The 11,146-nt window shown below is 32.6% G+C and overlaps 1 protein-coding gene across 2 annotated transcripts in view; it reads left to right on the top strand.

Moving 5' to 3' along the window:
• The window catches only part of LOC127728236 (carboxyl-terminal PDZ ligand of neuronal nitric oxide synthase protein-like), a 91,426-nt gene extending 81,226 nt beyond the window's left edge, over positions 1-10,200 (top strand). For both annotated transcript variants that reach the window (XM_052235491.1, XM_052235490.1), the window contains exons 11-12: positions 36-182; positions 4,476-10,200. In XM_052235491.1, the coding sequence (XP_052091451.1) occupies positions 36-182; positions 4,476-5,558 (1,230 nt within the window). In that variant the 3' untranslated portion in view covers positions 5,559-10,200. The remainder of the gene's footprint in view (positions 1-35; positions 183-4,475) is intronic.
• Positions 10,201-11,146: the final 946 nt, after the last annotated feature.

Below are 11,146 nucleotides of genomic sequence, written 5' to 3' on the forward strand. Positions count from 1 at the left end.
GATTAATTATTCAAGTTAAATAATATATTTTTTAGGCACGCTCTCATCAACTTTTAGTACACAACCGAGATTTGTTGGAACACATGGCACAGTTGGTAACTAGAATACAAGAGTTAGAGGTCAAGGTAAATGGAGTCTCAACATCAACTGAGAACTTGTTGCCTCCTTTTTCACAGCTGCAGGTAAATTTATATTTAGTAAGGCATAATCATGGTGCAGAATTGTCATTAGTTAGATAAACACAACATAAATCACAAAAAATGAACCTTTGAAGGAGCCACAAATACAAAAATTATTGAATTTATGGCTGAATGAAGTACATGTTAAGCTTCCAAAATATAAAGAGTGGCAAAAACAGTTTAAAGACCTCCTAAATTTAAAACTTTTATCAGTTTATTTATTTTTAGAAATTTTTAGTCATGCCAACTGAAATCCCTGCAAGTTTTGAAATACCACTAATCATTAACTATAGATTTTTAAAGAGCATACTTTTATCTTTTTAGCTCAACTAGGCCAAAGGGCCAGTGAGAGCTTTTGGCTATCACTTGTCGCCTCTCATCCATCATCTGTTAAATTTTACAATAATCTTCTCCTCTGAATCTATTGGGCCTAATAAAACCAAACTTCGCCATAATTATCCTTTGGATATCTAGTTTTAAGAAATGAGTCCAGTGATTCAACCTGCCAACCAACATGGCTGTTAAGGTTTAAAATATAACATAAGGATAAAATGGATGTAGTGTCTATTAATTTGTAAACAGCTATAGAAAGAGAAAATCTGATTGGTGAAAAATGTTCAGAATGATGAAATCTACCTACAGTCCATTAAGTCCAAAACTGTCAGACGACTCCTTATAGGAGTAATTGCCTATGAGGTTTTTTATCATTATTTTTGAGCTTTTCTCATCACTTGGCGTCAGGCGTCGTCGTTAACTTTTTACATTTTGAACTTCTTCTAGAGAACCACTGAATTGAATGAAACCAAACATGGCATGAATTTTCCTTATGAGGAGCTGATCAAGTGTTGTTACTTTGTAGCGGATCCATCATCCAAGATGGCTGCCAGCGGGGGACTTAGTTTAACATAGGACCCTATGGGAAATACATACAAATGTCTTCTTTTAGAGAACCACTGAATGGAATGAAACCAAACATGGCATGAATGTTCCTTATGAGGTGCTGACCAAGTGTTGTTACTTTGAAGCTGATCCATCATCCAAGATGGCCGCCAGGGGGGGACTTAGTTTAACATAGGAGCCTACGGGAAATACATACAAATGTCTTCTTTTAGAGAATCACTGAATGGAATGAAACCAAACATGGCATGAATGTTCCTTATGAGGTGCTGACCAAGTGTTGTTACTATGAAGCCGATCCATAATCTAAGATGGCCGCCAGCGGAGGACTTAGTTTAACATAGGACCCTATGAGAAATACATAAAATGTTTTCATTTAGAGAACCATTGAATGGAATGAAACCAAACATGGCATGCATGTTCCTTTTGAGCTGCTGACCAAGTGGTGTTACTTTGAAGCTGATCCTTCATCCATGATGGCAGCCAGATGGGGACAATGTTTAACAAAGGACCCTATGGACAATACATACAAATGTTTTCTTTTAGAGAACCACATACTGAATGGATTGAAACCAAACATAGCATGAATGTTCCTTATGAGGTGCTGACTAAGTTTTGTTACTTTGAAGCTGATCCTTCATCCATGATGGCCGCCAATGGGGGGACTTCCTTTAACATAAGACCCTATGGGAAATACATACAAATGCTTCTTCAAGAGGTGCACTGAATGGAATGAAACCAAAACATGGCATAAATGTTTCTCATGAGGTGCTGATGAAGTGTTGCTACTTTGTTGTCGATTTACTGTTCAAGATGGCCACCAGGATTTTTTTATTAAATTACAGGACCAATATTAAACCAAATTTGGCCTCACTCATTATTAGGGTATCTGTTATGATTTTAATCTATTTTTACATGATTTCCAAAACCAAAGTAGAATCAGGTGAGCGACACAGGCTCTTGAGAGCCTCTAGTTCTGTTTTGCCTTTTATCTTGAAAACTATAAAAAGACAGAGAGAAATTTTAAATAGCAAATAAAGGATCATGGCTGAAATCATAAATGTGTTTTGGCATTACCTAATGTTTACATGCCTTTATTTCTATTTAGTTTATAGAATCTCATTAATCATTTGCCAAAATAGTATCTTCACAGAATATCAATGAAAAAAATGAAAATTTATTATACCCCACGCAACGATGTTTTTGACCCGTCCGTCCGTCTGTCCGTCCGTTCATGAAACTTCGTAGATAATAAGGACATACTATGTAGATGTGCATATCGACAGGGAATTATGATTCAATTTTTTTTCTAGGAGTTATGTCCCTTTGAACTTATTGGCCTCAATATACTACTGCAACAGTTTGTCATCGCAACTCCTCTGAAACCACACAACAGAATTTAATGAAACTTTGTAGATAATAAGGACATACTATGTAGATGTGCATATCGACAGGGAATTATGATTCAATTTTTTTTCTAGGAGTTATGTCCCTTTGAACTTATTGGCCTCAATATACTACTGCAACAGTTTGTCATCGCAACTCCTCTGAAACCACACAACAGAATTTAATGAAACTTTGTAGATAATAAGGACATACTATGTAGATGTGCATATCGACAGGAAATTATGATTCAATTTTTTTTCTAGGAGTTATGCCCCTTTGAACTTATTGGCCTCAATATACTACTGCAACAGATTGTCATCGCAACTCCTCTGAAACCACACTACAAAATTTCATGAAACTTTGTAGATAATAAGGACATACTATGTAGATGTGCATATCGACAGGAAATTATGATTCAATTTTTTTTCTAGGAGTTATGCCCCTTTGAACTTATTGGCCTCAATATACTACTGCAACAGATTGTCATCGCAACTCCTCTGAAACCACACTACAAAATTTCATGAAACTTTGTAGTTAATGAGGACATAATATGTAAATGTGCATATCCACAAGAAAATTTTTATCAGTTGACTTTTGTAGAGTTATGAGTCTTTGAACTTAGGAATCTGGTGAGATTTTGTTTGTCCAGTGACAATGTGGGGGTGTGGGGTATGTGAGCGTGCTCACAAAGGTTCTTTAATTGTGAAACCTAAAGGCTTCAGTTCAAATATATTTTGTCTGTGTTTAAATTCCCCGTTTACTATATTTTGATATAGTCAGGAGTGAAATCAGCATGTTAGACAGTTTCTGGAGGTTTGGCAAACTTAAGGTACTGTTGTAGTAGTTATTTTGTAAAATAACCAGGTATTTTTTCATACTCTTACCAAACTATTAGGTTTCCTATTTAGATTTTAATCAAAAGAAATGTAGTGTATACATCAGTTAGCAATCCAACAATACAAACAAATCAGAATATATAAGTAGACCAACTCTCAACAACAGACAAGTGTCGTTAGTTTGAAATTAACCTGAGATAATCTAGAAAAATTGTGAATAAATTTAACAGAATCCATTTCAGATATGATAATAAAAACAAATTAACTTAAAAGGTTATTGACTATATACATAAGGGGTTAAATTAATTTTTGTGAGCACTCAACATTTAAAGCATCAAATAATGAAATAACAAGTTCTGCATTTATTAAAGATGGTGTATCACATTTAGATTCTCAAAGTATTCTATAATTTAGTTGACATTATACACTTTCTTTGACAAAGGAAATCATTTTTCTTTTGGAAATAACTTAAGATTATCATGCACCACTCATAGATAAAGGGGGCCTTGGTGGCTGAAGGGTCTAAGTAGGGGAACTACCTGTATCACTAGCCAGTCAATACTGAGGTTTTGAGTTTGAATCCCACGCGTGGCAGGTGTGCTCCACTCCAATCTTTATTGACTAGGATTGTCAGTTTTCCTATCAAAGATCTGTGGTTCTCTCCAGGCACTCCCCTTTCCTCCACCAAAAAAACCTGACAGGCACGAAATAGAACAATAGTGCTGAAAGTGGTGTTCAATCAATCATAAATACATAAACAGAAGATATTTCACAAAGCCTTGTGAAAAAATTTCAAACAATTCGCATGGTCAAAATAGTGCTGAATGTTGTATTAAACACCAATCAATCACAAATAAATAAATAAATAAAGGATTTTTCACAAAGCCTTGTGAAAAAATTTCACACAATTTGCATGGTCAAAAGTAGAGGGATACAATGTACCCAAAAAGTTATAGTTGCTTGCATAACTGAGAGTAACTTTGAGAAGCTTAAAGATCACCATTGTAATGTACCATCATTTTTCATCTTCCTAAAATGATTGTTACAAATTTCTGAATTTTTGGTGCAACTTCCATGCAACTGTTTTTATTGTGTTATTGTGATTTAACGTCAGACATATTATATATAAGAGTTCTCACTTCAAGGTGTCATTTAATTCTGACCATTGTATTTGCAGGTATCTTGGTTTCCCACAACTCCACAGTCTGGGGCTGTTTATACTCCTGATTGCCAGGATTTTGAGTTTGACAATTCTTTCGTAACAAATTCTCCAGTAGGTTACTCAAAAAACAAAATTGAGGACACAGATTCACCAGACAGTGGCCATAAGGAAATGTCATCAGAAAATTTATCTTTACACACACATCAAGGCATTGATCCTATGTACTGGCCTGGTATTTTGAGAGGACAAATTTCTGTCAGCTCCCCTGAAGCAATGTTAACACAAAATCATTTTGCTGGAATAGCATCCATTACAGGCAATCCATTTGCTAATGGTTTTGAAGACAGTTTTAATCAAAACACAATTTTACGATGTTCATATGAAGAAAGAATGAAAATCATAACTCCACTTCCTCCTCAAGATGCAAGTGGTAATAAGCTAGAGTTAAAACTCAGTAAAACACCCAAGATAGACCCACCTCCAGAATTTCGTAATTCCAGATCATTTCGTGACTCACAAATTTCAGCCCAGAGTACAGATAGTGCTTCATCTCAAGATACATGTCCACTTATGAAATCAGACAGTGATTATTATTCAAATACAACAGGAAGTGGTCATTCACATGTAAACAATAATGACAATCATGTCGTCATGTTACATAATATGAATGAAAACCTGGCTGCAACCTCATCAACAGCCCAGGAACTTTTTCCAGAAACAGGGTTTTCAAATCTGAGTGACTGTGTAACTATAAATGGACCCCAGATATCAGCAACTGTTCCCTCAGAAACATATGGAAATCAAACATCAAATGTATATCAAAATTCTATGTGTGAAACAAGACAAATCTCAGATACTCAGTTTCTTGATAAATATAAACAAACAAGTTCAACACTAGACTCCATACAGAAGTTAGAACTTCAGTTAAATCGCATGAATCTGGACCAAAAGTCAGCATCTGATTATTGTTTAAGGACTTTGAACAATGGATCAAAAGAGAGTGGTGTCACGAAAGATGGTTCCTTTCGTGTGAAGACTATTCCTCCTCCACCCCCACCTCGACGGACAGAAAGTCTCACTTCTGATAATGGAAGCTAGTGTTTTTATATTTGTTGTTTCTTTGTTTGTAAGACTGAAAAAATGAAGAGTTTTGTTAAGAAAACAAGTTTATTTGTTATAGTGTAAAGTGCATTCAGTAGTAATATTTGTGTATTTATTCATGTATCAAGAAGTTAAGTAAGTGTGATATAAAGAAAATATATATCACTCTCCCAAAAATGAAAAAAAGAGAATATCAGTGTGATGTACTCTATCACAGATTTGTATGAATAAAACAATCCATTCATTTTTGATAGGCAATTGATTTAAAATATAAAATACAAGACGTTTTTAGATTATTAACATAAATTATATTGTAGATGAGGCATTAAGTTTTGATGAACATGAATAGATGCTTGTAATTAAAAAAAAAATTGTAAGTCTTTGTGACCAACACAATTACTTAGATATTAATGGATAAAGGAAGGTAACCCTGGCTGTCAGTTAACTGATCAATGTTGAAGTCTTTCGGTCTTGTGTTCTCAAATTTGACTGTGTCAATCAGATTTCATTGGATATTCTTTTTTTTTTTACATGATTATAAACAGAGAAGGAGATTTTGAGCAATCGATAATTTTTATTTGTTATAACTGCATACATTTTTTTAATGTATTGCTGGTCATGACACATATAATTGTAAAGTCAGAAATAATACATAAGTTATAAGATCCTTGTGATGAATCAAAATTTAATTCTTATCTATTTTACAACTTAAATTTAAAGTTTTTTTCATGGAGAATGTTCAAATATCACACTTAAAATCATTAACATTTTATTATAACTCAACTATCTATGGTGTTTACAAGACTTTACATATTTGTTTAGGGGCCAGCTGAAGGACGCCTCCGGGTGCGGGAGTTTCTCGCTGCATTGAAGACCCATTGGTGGCCTTCGGCTGTTGTCTGCTCTATGGTCGGGTTGTTGTCTCTTTGACACATTCCCCATTTCCATTCTCAATTTTATTTAGTGTAATTTTACCTAAAGGTATTAAAAACATTTTTAGGAAAAATAATCAAAATATTACCATTTTACCAAATATTGTCACCATATTAGATGTAAAGAAAATTTGATGTATGTGATCATATCTTAGAATCACATACAATAAGTGTCATTAAATATACTTGATTTTATGGTCAATTTACCACTTTAGTGCAATAATCTATTAAGTTTCTTTTACTTGTTACTTACATGATATGATGTATGAATTAATGTTCAGTGCCAATCTATCATTCATATTGTGTCTTACGATATTATATACACCCTGCTTGATTGCACATTGATCTACTTTGAATCTCATGAAAATCAAAATGGCATTTGTTTGTACTTAAATTTATTTTGTATTTTACCATGTTTACAGATGAAATTAAAGTAATACTCAGTGCTTTTTGTGTGTTTGTTTTAAAGTCCCAGTTATTTGTCATAATGACTGAATATTAGCCAGAAGTGTTCACATTTCATGTATTTTTTCAACAACTATTTTTTATAACTTTTTATTTGCATGTTTTTCATTTACCAAATATAAATATTATATATTGCTTTAACACGAATTTGAAATGAATGAAATCTCCAAAAACCAACTCTTTACACAAGTTGTTTCCCTTTGCTAAATGTAAACTGGTTATTAGCCCTAAAAATTGGGCTGCTGCCCATGCAAGGCATGCAAAGTTAAACATGATATATAGGTGTTTACCCAATTTTTACAGAATAATAACTATTGATTCCAAACGTTTTAAGCTGAACAAAGATAAATTGTAGTTACAAACAGATATATTTGCTCTTTCTGCTTGCTCTTCATTTGCAATGAAAAGTTATGTACCTCCTAAGGGAAACAACTTTTGCAAATGGCTCTTATAAGAGGGTCAGTTATGGAATTGGCAAATAGACTGTTGACAAGAAATGACCCAAATTACCAAATTTCCCTTTGAAAGATAAAAAGGACATATTGAGCTTCATTGGTCATTTGTGTCTTATTTTCCTTTTTGACAATCATGTTTAGTTTATTGTTTTATTATCAAATCACTATCACCAATTAATTATCAACTGAATGTGTTTAATTTGAATAAGGATTATACCTGAAAAGTTAGCTATCCTTTCTAAAAAATTATGTTTTTCATTGAGAACAGATTAGGTGCATACATTTTGAAAAATTTGGCCTTTATCACAGCTTCTCTTTTTTTACAACAAATAAAAGTAAGTGAATGAAAAAAGTAATCTCACATTTTTGTAACTTCAGTATTGTTTGGTAGACTTTCAAATAATGCAAAAAAAATTAAATTGCTTGAAGTTTGGTGTTTGCCTATGTTATGTTTCTTTTATGCTCCTTTTCTACAGTGGAATAATTTTCATAGCACTCAGACAGTTTCATGTGCACAATATTTCATTTAAGTATTCTGAAACATGATATTGTTATACAATTTCAGATGAACAGTAGAGTTTTTCCACCGAAACCAATGAAATCTGCCTTTTGGTATCATTTTTACATGATTTTGAAGGGATGAAGCATTTACTCTCATGCTTTTGATTTTTTATGGACATGTAAATTTAGACAGTTGGTTTTTTTTCCCATTTTTTTTCATTTGTATATATTGAATTTGTTTTGTAAATTTTAGAGACCAAACAATTGTTTATACATGTTACTTGTTTTTAAGATATTTTGTTATTTGAATTAAATTGAGTTTTCTTTGCTGTGCAAAATTGTTATTAAAATAGCATAGAAGTTTACACTAAGTTTGTACTTCCATTTTATGAGGGTGGTAAAGGGTTATTTTTGTGCAATGTGATAGCCGTTTTTTATTTCACATTCAATATATTTTTACTTATTTATTTGACATTCAGTCGTGCAACGTGTTCTGCTTATTTAATTTTACCATGTAACGTGATTTTCACATGCTTATTATGCGTGCTCAGTATTTTTTAAATAAAATTCACACACTTGGCAGGGATCGTCAAGAAAAAATGGATTCAATTTTGTTTTTTGATAAAGCGGAAAGGCCTTTGAGGTGTAATACCACCAAAATCATAGTACATCACATCCGGTTGCATACGAAAATAGGTCGAAAAAAAATATTCCCTTGAATTTGACAGTTGTAGGTAATTGATCCTACATTTCATTGCAGTAAAACATTTCTGAGTCATAAACATATTTCTTGGGTATTTCAAAGCACCATTATTTCTTTATTTGGGGTTTCTATAGAATATTTTGGAAACTTGAGGTTACATGGTTACTAAAGCTTGTACACAGGTTAAAAAAGGGGGAAAATTTGATTGGTTAACTTCCAGTGATGGTTATTTTCTTATATGCAATGAAATGTTGTGTGAAATTTTTTCTATAGTACTGGACAGGATAAAACTTAACTCATGCCAAGTATTTGTTTATTTGAAACAAAGATAAATTCTGCACAATTTTTTGAAAAGTGCAAATTTAACAAAGACTAATAGGGGAAAATCAATGGTGGTATTACACCTTGATGCTGTTCATTATCTGGATATTTGCATTTTAAAAGTTAATATATACAGGAAGACTGTGAATCAGTCACAAAAGGTTCACAACAAAGTCTTTATTTTTCGTGCAACGTTCATGACAGAAATTATTTCACATTCAACGTGAAACTATGTTTTATTTCAGGTTTTTTTTTGTGCAACCACCCCATTTACCACCCTCTATATCAGGATAACTTGTACACATCATTGCAAAGTATTTTTAAACTGTGATGTTGATAATCAGTACTTTAATCTACTGTAGTCAAATAAAGAAAATCTGACATGTATTTCTTTTTTCAAGATTTTCCTCGATAATATTTACCTGCTGAGAAAGGACAAAAGTATGATAATTCTTTATTTTTTACCTCCTAAAAATGTTTTAAAAAAAAATAAAATTTTCAAGTGAAACTTTCAAAATGATTTATCGGTACAGTATTCCATGATAATGGATGCAAATGCGATAACTTTTAAAGTGTGTCAATTTTTTAGTGTGTTTATTTACAGTATTTCTTTCACTTTAATGCCTCAAAGAGGTTGGATAAATTTCCCCCAATTTCTTATTCACACTAGGACAATTTTCAAATCTTTCAATCTTTTGTAAAATTAAATGATCACAGGCTCACAGCTCTACATGTTTGTGGGTTTTTTTAAGTTGTAATAATCTTATGACTTTTTCTAAACATTTAAACAAATTATCAATGTGAAAAGAATTTAAATTGCAGTTTTGGTAGATTTTAGCAAATTATCTATAATTTAAACATAACTTTTATGTTTTGGTGACCAATGAATCATATTCTCTGGCTCCTACCTCATTTACTTCCTGTAGTTTTTTCTGAATTCCTAGGTCTAGTAATATAATTGTTTGTATAATGTTCTAGTGAAGTCTAAAATAGTCAATATTCTACTACGTGTCCCATGGTCTTGGAAATGTTGTTTTTCTAGTCACTTTCTATTTCAAAAATAAGAAAGACCTAAAAAATATCTGAAAATTTATCCACTGCAATGCAATTTCACACTTTTTCTTCAATAATTATGACGCACAAATTTTTACTCTTTAAATTACATGGTAACTGGGACAAACAGTAGTTGTATTTTGTTTAATGTCACTAATGATTTATTCTTTGTGACAATAATTGAAAAGAATATTAAAAGAATAACTGAATCACAGGTGTATTTATATCATGCCATTAAGGAACAAGAGTGCACACGCTGAAATGTCTCGCCTTCTTTACTAATCATTGATATTATGTTGATAGTCCTAAATATAAAGCTTTATTACAACTGTCACATAAACTTAACATTAACCAAGTAAACTAAACATTGACCAATGAACCATGAAAATGAGGTAAAGGTCAGATGAACCATGCTAGGCAGGCATTTACAGCTAACAATTCTTCCATACAACAAATTTGTTGACCTATTGCTCATAGTTTAAGAAAAACAGACCAAAACACAAAAAATTAACACTGAGCAATGAACCTTGAAAATGAGGTCAAGGTCAAATAAAACCTGTGTGACTGACATATAGATCATGAAATATTTCAATACACCAAATATAGTTGAACTATTGCATATAGTATTAAAAAAAAAGACCAAAACTCAAATACTTAACTTTGACCACTGAACCATGAAAATGAGGTCAAGGTCAGATGACACCTGCCAGCTAGACATGTACACTTTACAATCATTCCATACACCAAATATAGTAGACCTATTGCATACAGTATAAGAAAAACAGACCAAAACACAAAAACTTAACTATAACCACTGAACCATGAAAATGAGGTCAAGGTCAGATGACACCTGCCAGTTGGACATGTACACCTTACAGTCCTTCCATACACCAAATATACTAGACCAATTGCTTATAGTATCTGCGATATGGACTTGACCACCAAAACTTAACCTTGTTCACTGATCCAGGAAATGAGGTCGAGGTCAAGTGAAAACTGTCTGACGGGCATGAGGACCTTGCAAGGTACGCACATACCAAATATAGTTATCCTATTACTTATAATAAGAGAGAATTTAACATTACAAAAAATCTTAACTTTTTTTTCAAGTAGTTACTGAACCATGAAAATGAGGTCAAGGACATTGGACATGTG

The sequence above is a fragment of the Mytilus californianus genome, unplaced genomic scaffold (genome assembly GCF_021869535.1).
Source record: "Mytilus californianus isolate M0D057914Y unplaced genomic scaffold, xbMytCali1.0.p SCAF_2, whole genome shotgun sequence".
Taxonomy (NCBI): domain Eukaryota; kingdom Metazoa; phylum Mollusca; class Bivalvia; order Mytilida; family Mytilidae; genus Mytilus; species Mytilus californianus.